Genomic DNA, 19,373 nt, shown 5'->3' with positions numbered 1-19,373 from the left:
GTAGAGACGGGGTTTCACCATGTTAACCAGGATGGTCTCGATCTGCTGACCTCGTGATCCACCCGCCTCGGCCTCCCAAATTGCTGGGATTACAGGTGTGAGCCACCACGCCTGGCCCTCTGCCACCAGATTATATGCATCTCCTGTTTTGACCAAGTTTAAGTTGGAACCATGAAGAGAAGGGGATTCTGTCAAGCATAGTTCCTAGCTTAACCAAATGAACTCAGTACAAACCCCTACAGTCCACCCTTTGTCGACCTGACATCTGTCCACGCCCCTTATAACCTTATAACGATATTTAGCTTCCAAATAAAGACAGAAGTAAAAGTATGCTTCCACCTAACAAGGTGTAACTGTCCTTCATAGGACTGAAGACATGCTAACTAACTCTCAAAAAAAAAAAAACACAAAAAAAACAGTCTACTTTATCCATCCTGGGTTATGTTTAATTTTTACTAGCTGAGTTACACTCCCCCTTTGAGATCCTGTCACTTAAATACCAAGATATAAGGTTAACCACTATTTAAGCATTTTATATTAGATTAGTAGTTCTCAACTAGAGGCAATTTTACTCCGTGGGGAACATTTGGCAATGTTTGGAGACATTTTTGATTGTCACAACTGGGATGGGGGAGGGGCACAGCTACTGGGATTTGGTGGGTAGATACCAGGAATGTTGCTAAACATCCTTCAGTGTGGGGAATAGGCCCTCAAAACAAAGAAATGTCTAGCCCCCAAAGTCAGTAGTACTGAGGTTGAGAAACCCTGTGTTAGATAATGTGAGAATGGTAGAGATGAGTGTATTAGTCTTCTCAGACTTCCATAACAAAATAGCACAAACTGGGTGGCCTAAAAAGCCCACAGTTCTAGAGGCTAAAAGTCCAAGATTAAGGTGCTGGTAGGGTTGATTTTTGGCTTGTTAATGGCTGCCTTCTTACTATGTCCTCACATGGCCTCTTGTGTGTGTGTGCCCGGAAAGAAAGAGCATGATCTTGGGTGTCTCTTCCTCTTATTAGGACACCAGTCCTATTGGATTAGCCCCTACCCTTATGACCTCATTTAACCTTAGTTACCTCCCTAGAGGCCCTGTCTCCACATACAGTTCACATTAAGGGTTGGGGCTTCAACATATGAATTGGGGGGGGGGGTCACAATTCAGTCTATAGCAATGGGAATAAAAAAAGAATTAGGTAATGTATGGAGAAATGTATTTATTATTTTAAAGTAAAGAAGATGTACTCAGATTATAACATCCCTCATTTCTGTAACTAGTCATGTGGCTATAGCCAATATTTATAATTTCCTTCCCCTACTATGCATTTCATATTCTCTTTGCCTTTGGCAAGCATTTCAGCTGGTCATGGTTTCTAGTTTGGTGGTGTAGCTCAAACTTTCATTCCTGAAGTCTGTGCCATTAGCAGCCCTGGCTGTTTTGGGTCGAGGTAGTTTCCAGTAACTTTTATAACAGTATATGGGAATACTGAGAGAAGCTTCAGGAGATATGTATTCCAGGCATATTCCTCTTTATCATCCCCAAGCCTAGTTGTGGTAGCAACTCATTTTCTTGAGAGTCAGGATTAGTTATCCAATTCAGTACAGCAATCCCCTCTTTGATTTACTGGCAGGGGAACCCAAAGTGGCCAGGTGTTGCAGTATCAACCTCCAGTTTAATGGAACCACTGTTATTATCTAATGGAAGTACTTCTTCCTTGGGAACTAAGACCTCTAGATCATAAGACCAAAGTTGTAGGGATAGAATGCAAAAATTTCAGGTAGTGGATGATTGGGGTAATAGTAAGGAACCACTCTCATGTCTACCTCAATTTCCAGACCTGTGAATTCTGGCTGTGGGAGAAACAATACCATATATTAGTCACTGATTTAGAGCACATGGAGCATCCTGGAGGACATTGCCCCAGCCCTGCAAGGAGTTGCCAGCCAGCTAGTGCTATTACTTCTAAAGCCCATTCCAGTTTCTGTCACCCAGGGGCTTCAGGGTGATGGGGAAAGTGGTAAAATCAGTGAATTCCATGAGCCTGAGCCTATAGCTGCATTTCATTTGCTGCAGAATAAGTTCACTGATCAGAAGTAATGCTTCTCTGTAAAATACCATGATGGTGAATAAGACATCTCATAAGTTCACACATGGTGGCTTTGGCAGAAGCATTATAGGCAGGGAAGACAAATTTATATTCAGAGCAAGTGTCTATGCCAGTGAGAAGTAAGTGCTGCCTTTTCTATGATGGAAGTGGTCCAGGGACCACATCAGTGGCTCTGTTGGTATCTACTATTGGCAGATTGAGCACTCAGCGTTAGCTGTAGACAGATCAGCCTTGGTGAGTAAGTCCATGTTGCTGATCACCTCCATCCTTGCTACCATAACTATGTTTTCCAGTTTTATGTTTACATTGTGAAATGATTATCACAATCAAGTTATTTGATATCACATCTACCCCCTCACATAGTTACCATTTATGTGTATGTGATGAGAACACTTAGATTTGTTATCTTAGCAAATTTCAAGTATACCATAGAGTATTATTACCTGTAGTCACCATGCTGTATATTAGATTTCTAGAACTTATTCATCCTATAATTGAAAGTTTGTACCCTTTGACTGATATCATCCCATTCCTGCCCACCCCCCTCCCAGTCTGTAGCAACCATCATTGTACTCTCTTTTTCTATGAGTTCAACTTTTTTAGATCCCACATGTAAGTGAGATCATACAGTATTTGTCTTTCACTGTCTGGCTTATTTCACTTAGCACAGTATCTTCCATGCCCACCCATGTTGTCACAAATGGCAGAATTTCCTCCTTTTTATGGCTGAGTAGTATTGCATTGTGTATATATATCACATTTTCTTTATCCATTCATCTGTCAATGGACACTTAACGTTGTTCTCATGTCTTGGCTGTTGTGAATAATGCTGCAATGAACATGAAAATGCAGATATCTCCTTGAGGTACTGATTTTGTTTTCTTTGGGTATATACCCAGAGGAAATCATATGGTAGTTCTATTTTTAATTTGGATCATATGGTAGTTCTATTTTTAATTTTTTGAGAAACTTCCATACTATTTCCTGTGATGGCTGTCCAATTTACATTCCCATCAATAGGGCATCCTACATCTTCACCAATGCTTGTTTTCTTTTGTCTTTTTGATAATAGCCATCCTAATAGATGTGAGATGATATCTTATTGTGGTTTTGATTTTCCTGATGATTAGTGATTTGAATGCCTTTACATATATCTGTTGGCTATGTGTATATCTTTGAAAAAATACATAAAAATACATATTCAGGTCCTTGGCCCCCCCTCTTCTTTTTTGAGACAGGGTCTCTGTCACCCAGGCTGAAGTCCAGTGGCACGACCATGGCTCACTGCAGCCTCAAACTCCTGGGCTCAAGCTGTCCTCTTGCCTCAGCCTCCCAAGTAGCTGGTATTATAGGCACATGCTGCCATGCCTGGCTTCTTTGCCCATTTTTATTTATTTATTTTATTTTATTTATGTATTTATTTTTTGAGATGGGGTTTCACTCTTGTTGCCCAGGCTGGAGTGCAATAGCGCGATCTTGGCTCACCTCAACCTCTGCCTCCTGGGTTCAAGCGATTCTCCTGTCTCACCCTCCTGAGTAGCTGGGATTACAGGCATGTGCCACCATGCCCAGCTAATTTTGTATTTTTAGTAGAGATGGGGTTTCTCCATGTTGGTCAGGCTGGTTTTGAACTCCCGACCTCAGGTGGTCTATCCGCCTTGGCCTCCCAAAGTGCTGGGGTTACAGGCGTGAGCCCCCGTGCCCGGCCTTTCTTTGCTCATTTTTTAATCGGCTCATTTGTTCTTTTGCTATTGAATTATATGAGTTTCTTACATTTTTTTGGATATTAACCTGTTATCAGATGTATAGTTTGCAAATATTTTCTCCAATTCTGTAGGTTGTCTCTTTATTGTCATTTCTTTTGCTGTGCAGAAGCTTTTTAGTTTGATATAGTCCCACTTGTTTATTTTTGCTTTTGTTGACTGTGCTTTTGGTGCCTTATATATTAAAAAAAAATCATTGCTAAGACCAATGTCTTCCCTATGTTTTCTTCCAGGAGTCTTAGTTTTCAATCTAAAATCTTTAATCTTTTCTAAATATTTAATCCAGTTCAAGTTAATTTATGTGAATGGTGTAAAATAGGAGTCCAATTTCATTCTTTTGCATGGGGCTATCCAGTTTTCTCAGCACCATTTATGGAGACTATCTTTACACCTAATCATGTAGTTCATGATGCCATCAGGTAAAGACAGGGGTGCCTGGAGAAAGAGGCTAACTAACATCCAGAGGGCGGGTCATCTTTTTCTAATGATTATTAAAATTGTCCTTGGCCAAGATTTCTCTTCAGTGAGCATTCATATGGAACTTGAATATCTTTACTCTCTGAAACTGTTTTGGAGTGGTCCATTCATATACCTTTCTCCAGAGGTCCTTTCCCCGTCCATGTAGCCAAACCATTAGTTGTTGCACATGCAACAGTGTAGATCCATACCTTTGGCCATCAGTCCTTCTAAAGTAAGATGAACAGCTAGGTGTGGTGTTCAGAGATCTGCCCACTGAGAATATTTTCTGCACCACAGTCCTTCAGGGCCACTCATGAGTGGGGCTCTGGTGCTGTGGCTGTTCAGTTGTGTGTGGTACCAGAATATTGTGCAGAACCATTTCTAAACCTGGCCTATATTTTTTCTTCTTTGGTCACCTGGTCATAGAGAACTCCCCATGGGGCTATAGAGGCAGGCTGATAGGAAGGCGGCAATTCAGCAGGAGTAGGGGCCATGGGAATTTGAACCACTTGCCTCTGCAACTTATGCGTGCCGGCAGGACCTGTACAACCCTTAGCTTATCATTTTTCTTAATGATGGAATGCTGCTTTATACACCCAATTTTGTGGCTTGATGAGTCAGACAACACCACCCAGTTAATAATGGGTAGCTCATATGGTAAACTTAGTGACCTGTGGTCAAGTGTTCGGTCAAAGCCAGAAGCACTTTCTCAAAAGGATGTTAGTTATCTGCAGAGGATGGTATAACTTTCCTCCAAAAACCCTAAAGTTCTGTGCTGTGATTTGCCTACAGGTGCCTTCCAAAGGCTCTATAAAGCATGACTATCTGCTGCAGACACTTCGATTACCATCAGATTTGCTGGGTCATGTGACCCAAGTGGCAGGCTTTCCATTCAAAGAAGAATTGAAAATCTGTTTCTGTGCCTGCCCTCATCTAAGGGACATTTTCACTAGAGTATAGCATCATATGATAGAATATATATACAGGGGCCTATGGCATACCAGTGGATATATACTTTACCCAGAGTTGCCGCTCTTTATTTTGGCATTTTCAGTAAGTATAATTTTGGGGTTCAAATTCAAATTGGGGGGTCCACTTACCAGGTTGAAATAGTTTTATGAAAAGTTTAAAGAAATTTTTTCTTTTTGAAACAGTTTCACTCTGTCACCCAGGCTGAAGTGCAGAGGCACGATCTTGGCTCACTGTAACCTCTGCCTCCCAGATTCAAGTGATTGTTGTGCCTCAGCCACATGAGTAGCTGGGATTACAGGTGTGTCTCACCACGCCTGGTTTATTTTTGTATTTTTAGTAGAGACAGGGTTTCACCATGTTGGCCAGGCTGGTCTTGAACTCCTGGCCTCAAGTGATTCACCCACCTCAGCCTCCCAGAGTGCTGGGATTACAGGTGTGAGCCACTGCACCTGGCCAGGGATTTTTAAAATAAATTTTTGCAAGTAGGATTTGCTAATTAAAGATTTGTACATTGGATATGGGGAGGGGGGAATCTGCTTCACTTATGAAAAAGCAACAGACATGCATGGGTTATTTCTTCGTCTTCTTTTTATTTATTTATTTATTTAATTAGATACTTTATCTCTAATAAAACATGGGGAGACAAGGTCTCCCTGTGTCGCCCAGGCTGGTCTTGAACTCCTGGGCTCAAGTGATCCTCCCACTTTGGCCTCCCAAAGTGTTGGGACTACAGGCATGAGCCACTGTGCCAAGCCTAAAAGAAATTTTTGTTGAACTAATGTATCATTTGATGATTACCTAAATTTTAATTTGGAAGTAAAATTAATATGTTACTGAATTTAATTATTGTTTCACATATAACATAAAATGATTTCAGAGACCTGTGATAGTTTTTGATAATTTCTTTCTTGGGAACTGTTGCTTGAGTTTTGAAAGAGAACTATTAGGTTATTGCATGCTGGTACCATTTTATAAATTCTATTATTATCTTTACATCTATCATAGGACTTATCTGCATTTTTTTTGTTCCAAGAACGAAAGAACTGCCAGTCTTTTGTGTAGGAGCTGATGATTTATATCACAAAAATACTTCTTGTATTTCTAGAATATAACTCTAGATGAACGGGAAAGATATTAACCTATTTAGAAGAAGTTATTTTTGGCTGGGTGCGGTGGCTCACGCCTATAGTCCCAGCTGTTCGCTTAGGCAGGAGAATTACTTGAACCCACGAGGTTGAGGCTGTAGTGAGCCAGGACTGCGCGCCATCACACTCCAGCCTGGGTGATGGAGCAAGACCTTGACAGCCGTTTTGACTTCAAAGGTCTTAAAACAGTCATGGCTTAGTCTAGCTAATTTGAATTCATTATGGAGAAGTTTCATCTAATTTTTATAAAAACTGTGACATGTATAACTCCTGAAAAGAGGCTTAACTTTCTAGCAAGGGCAAAAATAGGATACATATAGAGGTGAAAGTTAAGCTCAATAGAGTAAGGCTAAACAGTAAGGCCTGGCTGGGCGCGGTGGCTCACGCCTGTAATCCCAGCACTTTGGGAGGCCAAGGTGGGTGGATCACGAGGTCAGGAGATCGAGACCATCCTGGCTAACACGGTGAAACCCCGTCTCTACTAAAAATACAAAAAATTAGCGGGGCGTGGTGGCGGGCGCCTGTAGTTCCAGCTACTCGGAAGGCTGAGGCAGGAGAATGGCATGATCCCAGGAGCTTGCAGTGAGCCGAGATCACTGCCACTGCACTCCAGCCTGGGCGACAGACTGAGACTCCGTCTCAAAACAACAACAACAAGAAAAAAACAGTAAGGCCTGGAAAGAAAGAAAATGTTGAGACAGGTGAGAACTCTGAGGCTTCAAAAATAGGTCATCTGGGAAGAAGATCTAAGAATAAGAACAGAATTGCTAGGTGTTTACTCTGTAAGAAGTAAAGAGATGGGAATTCAAGTGTGGTGGTGAATGCGAGATAAATGAAGTCATTTAGGAAATAGGGTGGCAAATTGGCTGAACTTAGTGAGTAAAGTTAAAAATAAGCAGATGATAATTACAAAATAAAATTTATAGGAAATCATAACAGCCTAACATTAGCAGTCTAAAGCTAGTCACTAAAGCAAACCTTGAATGTAGTGTGTGCTCTCAGTAAATGTGCATTGAATGAATGAAATTTCTAAAGTGTCCTCAGTTTGCAAAGTAGATATGGATTAGGAAGGAGAAATTGTTTGGTGGGTAGGTTACAGTTGCAACTGGGCAGGATTATTGAGTGTGAAGCAACCGAAGAGTAACACAGTAATTGCTCAGATACGGGAGAAGCTGGTTGCAATACAGAAGTTGCCTTTAAATGAGAGGGTTACAGGTCCTTTGACTTCAGTGCCACAGATGTTATGGATATAATTATCAATAGGTAATAACTTTATTTTTTAAAATGATTTTATGTGCTTATATTTTTAATGTAGGAAGTTTTGTCTTGATATTCTGCTGATTGGGTAAATCCTCATATTTGTGATTGGTATATTGAATTTTTAATTAATCCAAATTAAAAGCTGTGGGGTGGGTGGGGGAGCAAAAAAAAATTGGTGGAGGCTATCTAAATGACATTTGCTTCCTCATGCAACAAATAGATAAGAAGCTCCCTGCTAGGTCCTAATAAACAGATTTGTATGTATTTGTATGTATGTATTTGTGTGCATGCATGTATACTTTACTAAGTATCCTTGCTAGGTTGACCATTATTATCTTTAAAGTACAAAATTTAAGGTGACATCCTCTTACATGCCACTATCCTAAGTTTCTAGCTGCCACCTAAATGCTAAAGAACATATTTTGCTGATACCTGTATTGAATATCCTCTTTTAGAAAAAATTCTATTTCTGTACCTTTTTTTCTTTTCTATCACCTGTTTTTCCCCTCTTGACCTATTCTACTCCACTTTATACAAATAACTGTTCTTTTATTTTGCACTAGGGAGAGGAAATTCGATGTCAGTATGTTGTGACATGTGCAGGACTTTACTCAGACCGTATTTCAGAGTTGAGTGGCTGCAGTCCTGATCCTCGAATTGTACCATTCCGGGGGGATTACCTGCTCTTGAAGCCGGAAAAATGTTATCTTGTAAAAGGAAATATTTATCCGGTAGGTAATGATGCTTCCTACTTCTCGTTTTTTTCAAGCAGGTAGTGGTCATAAAGGAGACGAAAACAACTTTCACTTGGGTGAGAAATAAGAGAGATTTTGAAGGACCGTTTGTGTAAGCATTTAATCAGTTTCTCTTGTGGTTAAATCCCTAAATCTTTATCCCGGTATCATGGTTATTAAATTTTAATTAATCGCCTGCAGGTACATGTCTCCAGAAGGCATGAGTGCACTGTGGGAAGTGCTATCAAGGAGGAACTGAATTCTACCTTCTCTCTGGTGGAGGGAAAGGGAAAACTTTCCCTTATGGAAGTCCCTGATACCCAACCCTTTTCCTCAGTTCACTATCTGTAGGTACAGAAAAGGGATGTGGCCACTCTGTAGTTTCAGGGAGTAGAAGACAGAGGTATTTAAATGAAGAGTTCATTCTTCTGTCTGGAACTACCCTGGAAATGAATGAATCTCTTAAAATATATTAGGTCGAACCAGATGAAATAGTCAGTATTCGGCTGTTTGATATTTTTGAGCTTGCCAAAACATGAATTTCATCTGCTTCAACCTCATGTATTTGTATTTTGCAGAAGCCTGTGCTATGAATGTGTATTTTTTTCTGGCAGCTGTGATTTTACTTGCCAGTCATAGACATCCCTTGTGAAAGACCAAGAATAGCCTGAAGTAAGACAGTACATCTTTTTTTTTTCCTTTACCCAGAAAGATGCATAGATGGAACAATGTATTAGTGTTAATAGCATCAGAGTTTCTTTTTTTTTTTTTTTTTTGAGACAGAGTCTCACTCTGTTGCCCAGGCTAGAGTGCAGTGACATGATCTTGGCTCATTGCAACCTCCATCTCCTGGGTTTAAGCGATTCTCATGCCTCAGCCTCCCAAGTAGCTGGGATCACAGCTGCACACCACCACACCAGGCAAATTTTTGTATTTTTAGTAGAGATGGGGTTTCACCATGTTGGCCAGGCTGGTTTTGAACTCCAGATCTCAAGTGATCCTCATGCCTCAGCCTCCCAAAGTGTTGGGATTACAGGTGTGAGCCACCGCGCCTGGCTAGCATCAGGGTTTCTTGTGTGCATTTCTAAGCAGAAGCATGTTAATGGAAAAGTATATCTGAGTACAGCTCACAATACAAATTAAATGCATGGGAAGAAAGTGTTTTATGTTACCAATTGAATGTTTGCGTCTCTGATAACATGGAATATGAAATGAGGCTGTTATTTACTATTTTAAATTTATAGGTCCCAGATAGCCGATTTCCTTTCCTAGGAGTTCACTTCACACCAAGGATGGATGGCAGTATTTGGCTAGGTCCTAATGCAGTTCTTGCCTTTAAACGAGAGGGTTACAGACCCTTTGACTTCAGTGCCACAGATGTTATGGATATAATTATCAATAGGTAACATTATTTATTTTTAAAAATGATTTTATGTGCTTATATTTTCAATGTGGGAAGTTTTGTCTTTCTTGATATTCTACTTATTGGGTAAATCCCCATATTTGTGATTGGTATATTGAATTTTGTATTAATCCAAATTAAAAGCTTTGGAGTGGATGGGGTAGCAAAAAAAAAACAAAAACAAAAACAAAAAAACGCTTTTTGGAATAAGCATAACATTTTAACCACTTCAAGAAAATTCTGATGAGCCAGGGTTAAAAAGAAAAGGCCGGCTGGGCACGGTGCCTCATGCCTGTAATCCCAGCACTCTGGGAGGCCGAGGCAGGTGGATCATGAGGTCAGGAGATCAAGACCATCCTGGCTAACACGATGAAACCCCATCTCTACTAAAAATACAAAAAATTAGCTAGGCGTGGTGGCTGGCGCCTGTAGTCCCAGCTACTTGGGAGGCTGAGGCAGGAGAATGGCATGAACCCAGGAGGCAGAGCTTGCAGTGAGCCAAGATAGCGCCACTGCACTCCAGCCTGGGCAACAGAGCAAGACTCCATCTCAAAAAATGAAAAAATAAATAAATAAATAAATAAATAATAAATAAATAAATAAAAAGAAGATAAGGCCAAGAGTCATTCATATATCTGGCAATCCAAATCTTGTATTGCTAACTTTCCAGTTTTATTTGGGGGGTGGGGAATAGATTCTCTCAAAATCAGTAGATGGCTATTTTAATAAAATCATTTCGAGCCAGTCTCCATCATTTTGTAAGCCACTGGAGAAATTACTGATGACCAAAGTAATTTCCTTGTGTAGGAAACTAACAATACGATTGTGTTGACCTAAGATGCAGATTCTTTACTATTGTAAGAAGTAACTGAATTAGGTGTTTTGTTTGGTCCTTTTAGCAATGTTTCTCTCTAAAGGGTTTCACATGAAAATCACTAGATTTTCCTGTTTAAATCACTAGATTTAAAGCTATACTTGAGTTTCACCTTCTATGGATTCTGAAACAGAAAGTTTAGGATGGAGCTTCCTGGCACGTGTACTTATAAAAATATATACATCTAGGCTTTGCAGAGTCTTACTTGAAAATCACAACTAAAGTTTTTTTTGGTTTTTTGTTTTGTAATTTTGAGACAGGGTCTCACTTTGTCACTCACTGCAGCCTCAACCTCCTGGGATCAATCAGTTCTCCCACTTCAGCCTCCAAGTAGCTGGAACTACAGGCAGATGCTACCATGCCCAGATAATTTTTGTGTTTTCTGTAGAGACAGGGTTTCGCCATGTTACACAGGCTGGTCTCGAACTCCTGGGCTCAAGCAATCCACCTGCCTTGGCCTCCCAAAGTGCTGGGATTACAGGCATGAGCCACCACACCCTGCCTAAACAACTAAAGTATTTTACCTCTGGCTGACTAAAGAAAACTAGGGTAGATGTCCCATTTCTTTCATACCCTGCCTTTTAGGTGTGTTGAAGGCATCTAATATTTCCATTAGAAAGCCTTGATGTTGGCAGGCTTTCTAGAGTTCCAGTTTGAAACCAGCACTCCTTGGGAATTTGAGTTTAGAGGGTGTTTACCTCTGTATCTTTTTTTTGAGTCAAAGTTTCACTGTTGCCCAGGCTGAAGTGTAGTGGCACAATCATTGGTTACTGCAGCCTCAAACTCCTGAAGCGAGCCTCCCACTTCAGCCTCCCTAGTAGCTGGAACTACAGGCACACACCACCATGCCCAGCTCTGTTTACCTCCTGAGCTGATGAGGTTTCCTTCTGATATTGGCCAAAAGTTGATTTTCATTGATTCATTGATTGATTGGTTGATTGAGAGAGGGTCTCTCTCTGTCGCCCAGGCTGGAGTGCAGTGGCACGATCTCAGCTCACTGCAACCTCTGCCTCCTGGGTTCAAGCAATTCTCCTGCCTCAGCCTCTTGATTAGCTGGGATTACAGGCGTGCACCACCACACCTGTCTAATTTTTGTATTTTTGGTAGAGACAGGGTTTTGCCATGTTGGCCAGGCTGGTTTCAAACTCATGACCTCAAGTGATCCGCCCGCCTTGACCTCCCAAAGTGTTGGGATTACAGGCGTGTGCCACCACTCCTGGCCTTGATTTTCTTTTAATCTGTAGTTTTTCTGACTTTGCCTAGATTTTTGTGATGACATAAAAAAAGAATCTAATAATTATAAGGTATTTTACAGTAATAAAGAATTCCTTTCTCTCATGAAGATTTTTTTTCTCTGTTTTCAGTGGCTTGATTAAACTGGCATCCCAGAATTTTTCCTATGGAGTTACTGAAATGTATAAAGCGTGTTTTCTTGGTGCAACAGTGAAGTATCTTCAAAAATTCATCCCTGAAATTACTATCAATGATATATTTAGGTAAGGAAAAGGGATAAGGAGTGTAAATACAGTCCTGACCCATGTGAACTTGAGAGGTGTGTCTGACTTGGTGATTAGTAAGCACCATTTCAGAGTCAGTCTTCATATGCACTGAATTTTTGTTTGCTCTCTTTCCCAACATTTGTTGAATTCCCTTTGCAGTGCATTTATTGCGCATTGCTACATCATGGCCCTTAGTGCTTGTCCATTTATAATTATCTAGACTCCCTTACAGCTCTAATCAGAAATCTCCATGACAGCTTTATTGTGATGCTACCTTAGCCTTTTTGTCTAACTATCACTCCTGATAAAAATAACTTGCCTGAATTTTTAAAAATCTCTCTGGCCAGTTACTCTTGTGATTCCAAAGCCTTTTGGCCTTAATTTTGTATAAGATTATTGATCACTATGTTAACTAATTAGGGAATAAGCACATTAAAACATTTTGATTGATTTTTAAAACTTAAAAACTTTTAGGTTTGGGGGTACATGTGAAGGTTTCTACATAGGTAAACACATGTCATGGGGTTTATTGTACATATTATTTTATCACCCACATATTAAGCCCAGTACCCAATAGTTATCTTTTCTGCTTCTCTCTCTCCTCCCTCCCTCCCAACTTAAGTAGACTGCAGTGTCTGTTGTTTCCTTCTTTGTGTTCATGTGTTCTCATCATTTAGTTCCCACTTACAAGTGAGAACATGTGGTATTTGGTTTTCTGTTCCTGTGTTAGTTTGCTAAGGATGATAGCCTCCAGCTCCATTAAAACCTGTTAGAAACACACTCCTAGACCTGGCATCTCACCTTGCTGCTTCTCTACTTCTTTTGTTCTTTCTTGGACCTTATTGCACTCAGGGACTCTACTTTCAGGATAGAAGTGGAAAGCAGTGTGGTAACAATCAGAGTCCTTGCTACAGGGGTGTGGGGCAAAGTAAGGACAACTTACATCTTTTATTTTTATATATTTTTTGAAATGGAGTTTCGCTCTTGTTGTCCAGGCTGGAGTGCAATCGCACCATCTCAGCTCACTGCAACCTCCGCCTCCTGGGTTCAAGCAATTCCCCTGCCTCAGCCTCTTGAGTAGCTGGGATTACAGGCATGTGCCACCACGCCTGGCCAATTTTGTATTTTTAGTAGAGACAGGGTTTCTCCTGTTAGCCAGGCTGGTCTCAAACTCCCGACCTCAGGTGATCCACATGCCTCAGCCTCCCAAAGTGCTGGGATTACAGGTGTGAGCCACTGCACCCGGCCACATCTTTTATTCTTAAAGATAAAAGACTTTCGCATGGCGGCTCACACCTGTAATCCCAGCACTTGGGAGGCTGAGGCGGGTGGATCACCTGAGGTCAGGAGTTCGAGACCAGCCTGACCAAAATGGAGAAACCTTGTCTCTATTAAAAATACAAAATTAGCCGGGCATGGTGGCACATGCCTGTAATCCCAGCTATTTGGGAGGCTGAAGCAGGAGAATGGCTTGAACCTGGGAGGCGGAGGTTGCAGTGAGGCAAGATCACGCCATTGCACTCCAGCCTGGGCAACAAGAGCAAAACTCCGTCTCACAAAAAAAAAAAAAAAAAAAAAAAAAGATAAAAGGCTTTCTAGACTTGATCTGTAGATTATTCTTAATACCACCCAAACCTTTTTTTTCCCCTCTTTGGTAATGTTTTTAGTGTTCACCTTTTTTCCTGAGCAAGCCATTCATTAAGCCTAATCAGCAGTGTACTTTGAGGTACTCTCACCCTGCATTTACAATCCATCCCTCCATGAATCTTCTGAGCACTAGATATCTGCTTTCTCTGTAACAGCTGCTGAACTAGCCTGGTAAAAAATGTCAGCAGGCTTGACTCTGTATCTGTGAAGAGAGCAATAATCATGTCAGCTGTCTGTCTTAGGGGAGCGTCCTCATTTAAATCTGACTCTAATGTATCATTCTGAGACCAGCATGTTTGAATCCTTAGAAGATTAAAACTCAGCTAACGTTTTTACTGTTATCTCTTTCACTCCTCTACTCACTTTCTGAAATAGAAGGGATAAAAATATCTAGCCATTATTTTCTTTCACTCACTTATAAGTAAGGGCTTTTATGTTTTCAGTGATCTGCTTTAGCAAACTTGTGATGTTTTATATCTGAAAATAGACTGGTCAAATCTGGTTTCTATTACTGCTATTAATATTCCTTGGAAAACAAACGAGGTGAGCATAGTGAATTCTGTATAAAAATAGTTGCAGTGAATTCACTGCCTGTATTCAGTTACCACCCTTTCATAGAAGCCTGAGGAAAACTTTTTAGACCACTGGATTTCATATGGTAGAACTGGACTTCGGGCTTGTGGTTATTAGTGAACTCTCCTGTCTCTGGGTGTAAGGGTGTGAATTTCACTTACCAGTTTCATTGGCATGTAGTAGAAAAGGGCACAGCACTGCAGGCAGGTGCATTTGGGGACAAATTCAACCCAATCACAGATGAGTTCCTCTTTAAAGAGAGAAAAGCTATTCCATTTGCTTCGTCTCTTGATTCCTATAGTTATTAAGTGCAGGAAATTATTAATAACAAAAAGGAAGTTGTAGAAGATATGTTTTTGGGTTTCTCAGGGAAGATATGTTTGATACCATTTGTATAAGTTTTAAAACAAGTATAGCAAAACCATATATTGCTTACGGATTACACAGGTAGTATGAAAATAAAAACGAGCAGGGGAGTGATAAACACCTAATTCAGGAGAGTGGTTACCTCTGGGGAGGGAAGAGAATGGGATCTTGAGAGTTTTACAGAGGCTTCTATCATATTGGTAATGCTTTATTTCTTAAGCTGTTAGATAAGAAAATGGGTATTCATTGTGTTATTCTCTCTTCCTTATTATAGCCTGAAATATTAAATAATAAAAATAAGATCAATAGACTTTTTTTTTTTTTTTTTTTTGAGACAGAGTCTCACTCTGTTGCTAGGCTGGAGTGCAGTGGTACGATCTCGGCTTACTGCAACCTCTGACTCCCTGGTTCAGGCGATTCTCCTGCCTCAGCCTCCCGAGTAGCTGGGATTACAGGCACGTGCCACCATGCCCAGCTAATTTTTGTATTTTTAGTAGAGACAGGGTTTTATCGAGAGTCAGGATGGTCTCGATCTCCTGACTTCGTGATCCTCCTGCCTCGGCCTCTCAAAGTGCTGGGATTACAGGGGTGAGCCAATGCGCCTGGCCAAGATCAATAGACTTTTCCACAGCTTGAAGCCTAAGTCCTGCCTTGTCTCCTTTGTCTTGCAACCAGTATACTAAACCATAAATGCCCTTAGTATTGCAGTGAAAGCACATCAGGCAGTAGTAGATAGTAAAAGATAGTTGAAGCAATGCTTTCAGTGGGGTGTGTTTCCCAGGATGGTGTCCTTAAATTTCAGTAACCACTGAAGGGCACCCAGGTTGACTTCTCATTGCTTAGCCAGAGCATTTTGGGCAATAATTTACTGGTGAACATGAGATTGGAATATAAAGTTACAATCTGTTAAATATTTGCATTAGATAAACTTCTCATTGTTAAATGATGGTCTCTAAGACACTTAATGTTAGCTCTAGGACAGGCACAGTGGCTCATGCGTGTAATCCTAGTGCTTTGGGAGGCTGAGGTGGGAGGATCGCTTGAGCCCAGGAGTTTGAGACCAGCCTGGGCAATATAGTGAAATGCCATCTCTACAATTTTTTTTTTTAATTAGCTGGGCAGGTGGTGCATGCCTGTAGTTGTAGCTACTAGAGAGGCTTAAGTGGGAAGATCCCTTGAGCCCAAGATGCTGAAGCTACAGTTAGCCATTATTGCACTACTGTCCTCCAGCCTGGGGGAGAGAACAAGACCCTGTCTCAAATATATATATAAACTTTAAAAATTTGTTCTGTGATTAATTTTGACATGTTAATCTAACAGCAGTTTGTATCTGTTAGCACTGTAAAGATGTAAAAGACGAAGACATATATGTCACAATTTCCCCATTTTCAATTTGGAAAATGTCTTCTGTGGGGAATTCTAGAGTAAACTTTCAGGCAAGATGTTTTCATAGCAAGTGATAACTAGAGTGTGTGAAACACAAAGGTGCAAAACTCAAACATTTCTACAATAAAGTTGTAATGGCTTATGGTGATCTAGGATTAGGGTTTCTCAGTCTTGATGCTATTGACATATTGAGCCAAATAATTATTTATTGTGGAGGAGTGTCCAGTTCATTGTATAATTTTTTTTTTTTTAGACGGAGTCTCAAAGTGTTACCTGGGCTGTGTAGTGCAGTGGTGCCATCTCGGCTCACTGCAACCTCTGCCTCCTGGATTCAAGCGATTCTCCTGACTTAGCCTTCTGAGCAGCTGGGATTACAGGTGCCTGCCACCATGCCTGGCTAATTTTTTGTATTTTTAGTAGAGATAGGGTTTCACCATGTTGGCCTGGCTGGTCTCAAACTCCTGACCTCAGGTGATCCACCCGCCTTGGCCTCCCTAAGTGCTAGGATTACAGGTGTGAGCCACCGTGCCCAGCCATTGTAGAATGTTTAACAGCATCCCTAGCCTCTGTTCATTCTCCTAATTGTGACAACCAAAAATATGTCGACATTGCCGGATGTCCTGTAAGGGGCACAATCTCCCTTGGTTGAGAACCACTAGTGTAGAGAATTTGGTAACCTTCACACTACAAAAATACTAATAAGAGTCTGGAGGAAATATGATAAACATCCTTGAAATACATATAGCTGAGAGTAAGGGAAAGTAAGGGGCATCCCAGAGCAAAAAACAAAAAGAAAATTAAAATTCATACTCAGAGGAGTTGGTGCTGATGCTGACTTGGAGAGGTGGGGATGGTTTGCTAATTTTAATAACTGAGGGGCTTGAGTTAGATTTTTAATTTATATGTGACTCACATATAAAATATGTAGATCTTAAGTGCTTAGTAAATTTTGATAATTGTACAAACCATATCCACCACACAAAACAAGATATAGGACATTAGGAACTTGTATTTTAATTGCCACTCAAGTACTGAAAAAGAAATCTTGGGTCTATACAAGGTGGAAAGTTGGAACTGAGGCTCTAATGTAAGGCCCCCTAGGGACTTTTGAAAGGCTATACACTCAGAAGAAAGGAAGTCTGGAAAAAAAAAAATTTCCCTTGGCACTGGGAAGTATTAAGGAACTTTGTCTATCTTGGTCTTGGGGATGGGGAATGGGAGGAATCTTCCCAAAAATCGAGAATCCCTCAAAGCGCTTAGATTTTGAACGTATACCACCAGCTTGGTTTAGGAGCTGTAAGCTAACAAATTAACTGAAAAAGTGGAGCCAGACATTTCTGGATCCTGCTTCAATCAATCAGTCTCTCTCTCTCTCTCTCTCTGTCTCTCTATCTTCTTCTCTCTCCTTCTTTCTCTCTGCCTCCCCTCCCCACCCCCTCTAATTCAAGTAAATTAGAGAGACTAAAAATCAGATAATTTGACCACAAAGTGACTACTGACACTAAGCAATTACTGGTTTATAATTATTTAAAAATTTTTTTTAAGAGTCTCACTGTGTCTCCCAGGCTGGAGTGCAGTGGCGCAATCTCAGCTCACTGCAACCTCTGCTTCCCAGGTTCAGGTGACTCTCCTGCTTCAGCCTCCTGAGTAGCTGGGATTACAGGCATGTGCCACCATGGCTGGCTGATTTTTTTTTCCCTATTTTTAGTAGAGATGGGATTTTACTATGTTGGCCATGCTGGTCTGGACTCCTGACCTCAAGTGATCTACCTGCCTTGGCCTCCCAAAGTGCTGAGATTACAGGTGTGAGCCACTGCGCCTGGATGATTTTTAAGAATCTTTCTAAAAGAAATACACATTGAGGCCAAGGTGGGTGGATTGCTTGGGCAGCCTTGGCAACATAGTGAGATCAGCCTGGGTGACATAGTGAGACCCCATTTCTAAAAAAAAACAGAAAGAAAAGAAAACAAATACACATTGAAGTGAAGTGGTATGCCATCTGGGATTTGCTTTAAAATAATTCAGTGGGGGTGTTGTGGCTCACGCATATAGTCCTAGCTACTTGGGAGGCTGAGGTAGGAGGATTGCTTGAGCCCAGGAGTTTTAATCCAGCCTAACAAGACAACATGTCTAAAAAATAATAAAATATGGTTGGGCTCAGTGGCTCCTGCCTTTAATCCTAGCACTTTGGGTGGCTGAGGCAGGATTGTTTGACCTGAGGAGTTCAAGACCATTCTGGGCAATACGAGACCTTGTCTCTAGTAAAAATTAAAAAAAAAAAAAAAAAAAAAAAAGAGCCTGGCGTGGTGGTGCATGCCTGTAGTCCCAACTACTCAGGAGGCTGAGGCAAGAGAATTGCTTGAGCCTAGTGGTCAAGGCAGCAGTAAGCCATGATAACACCACTGCACTCCAGTCTGGACAACAGAGTGAGACCCTGTCTCAAAAATAAATAAAATAAAATAAAAAATTATAAAATACTAAAATAGGTCAGGCACCGTGGGCTCATGCCTGCAATCCTAACACTTTGGGAGGCTGAGTCAGGAGGATTCTTGAGGCTAGGAGTTCCAAACCAGCCTGGACAACATAGCAAGACCCCATCCATACCAAAAATTTAAAAACTAGCTGGGTGTGGTGGCATGTTCCTGTAGTCCCACCTACTCTGGATGCTGAGGCAGGAGGATTTCTTGAGCCCAGGAGTTAAAGGCTGTAGTGAGCTATGATCATGCCAGTGCACTCCAGCCTGGGTGACAGAGCAAGACCCTGTCTCAAAAAATAAGACTGGGCATGGTGGCTGACACCTATAATCCCAGCACTTTGGGAGACTGAGATGGGAGAATTGCTTGGGCCCAAGAGTTTGAGGCCAGCCTGGGCAATATAGTGAGACCTTGTCTCTAAAAAAATATTTTTAAAAAACAATTAGCTGGGTGTGGTGGTGTCCACCTGTGGTCCCAGCTATTCAGGAGGCTGAGAGGGGAGGATTGCTTGAGCCTGGGAGGTCAGGGCTGCAGTAAGTTGTGATTGTGCCACTGCACTCTAGCCTGGGTGACAGAGTGAGGCCTGTCTCTAAAAAAATAAAATAACCCAGTGGAGAGACATTGGTGTTGGATTGGTACATAGATGAAACAAGATTGGCTGTGTGTGTATAATTGTTGCAGCTGGGTAATACATACATGGGAGTTCATTATACTGTT

The 19,373-nt window shown here is 41.1% G+C and overlaps 1 protein-coding gene across 4 annotated transcripts in view; it reads left to right on the top strand.

Moving 5' to 3' along the window:
• Nucleotides 1–19,373, top strand: part of L2HGDH (L-2-hydroxyglutarate dehydrogenase) — a 67,764-nt gene that overhangs the window by 34,530 nt on the left and 13,861 nt on the right. For 3 of the 4 annotated variants that reach the window (XM_024231208.3, XM_024231209.3, XM_054529716.2), the window contains exons 7-9: nucleotides 8,265–8,432; nucleotides 9,680–9,837; nucleotides 12,076–12,207. In XM_024231208.3, coding sequence (XP_024086976.3) covers nucleotides 8,265–8,432; nucleotides 9,680–9,837; nucleotides 12,076–12,207 — 458 coding nt within the window. 4 annotated transcript variants of the gene reach the window in all.

This window comes from Pongo abelii, chromosome 15 (genome assembly GCF_028885655.2).
Source record: "Pongo abelii isolate AG06213 chromosome 15, NHGRI_mPonAbe1-v2.0_pri, whole genome shotgun sequence".
In the NCBI taxonomy this organism is placed as follows: domain Eukaryota; kingdom Metazoa; phylum Chordata; class Mammalia; order Primates; family Hominidae; genus Pongo; species Pongo abelii.
This window is presented reverse-complemented; position numbering and strand designations above follow the sequence as displayed.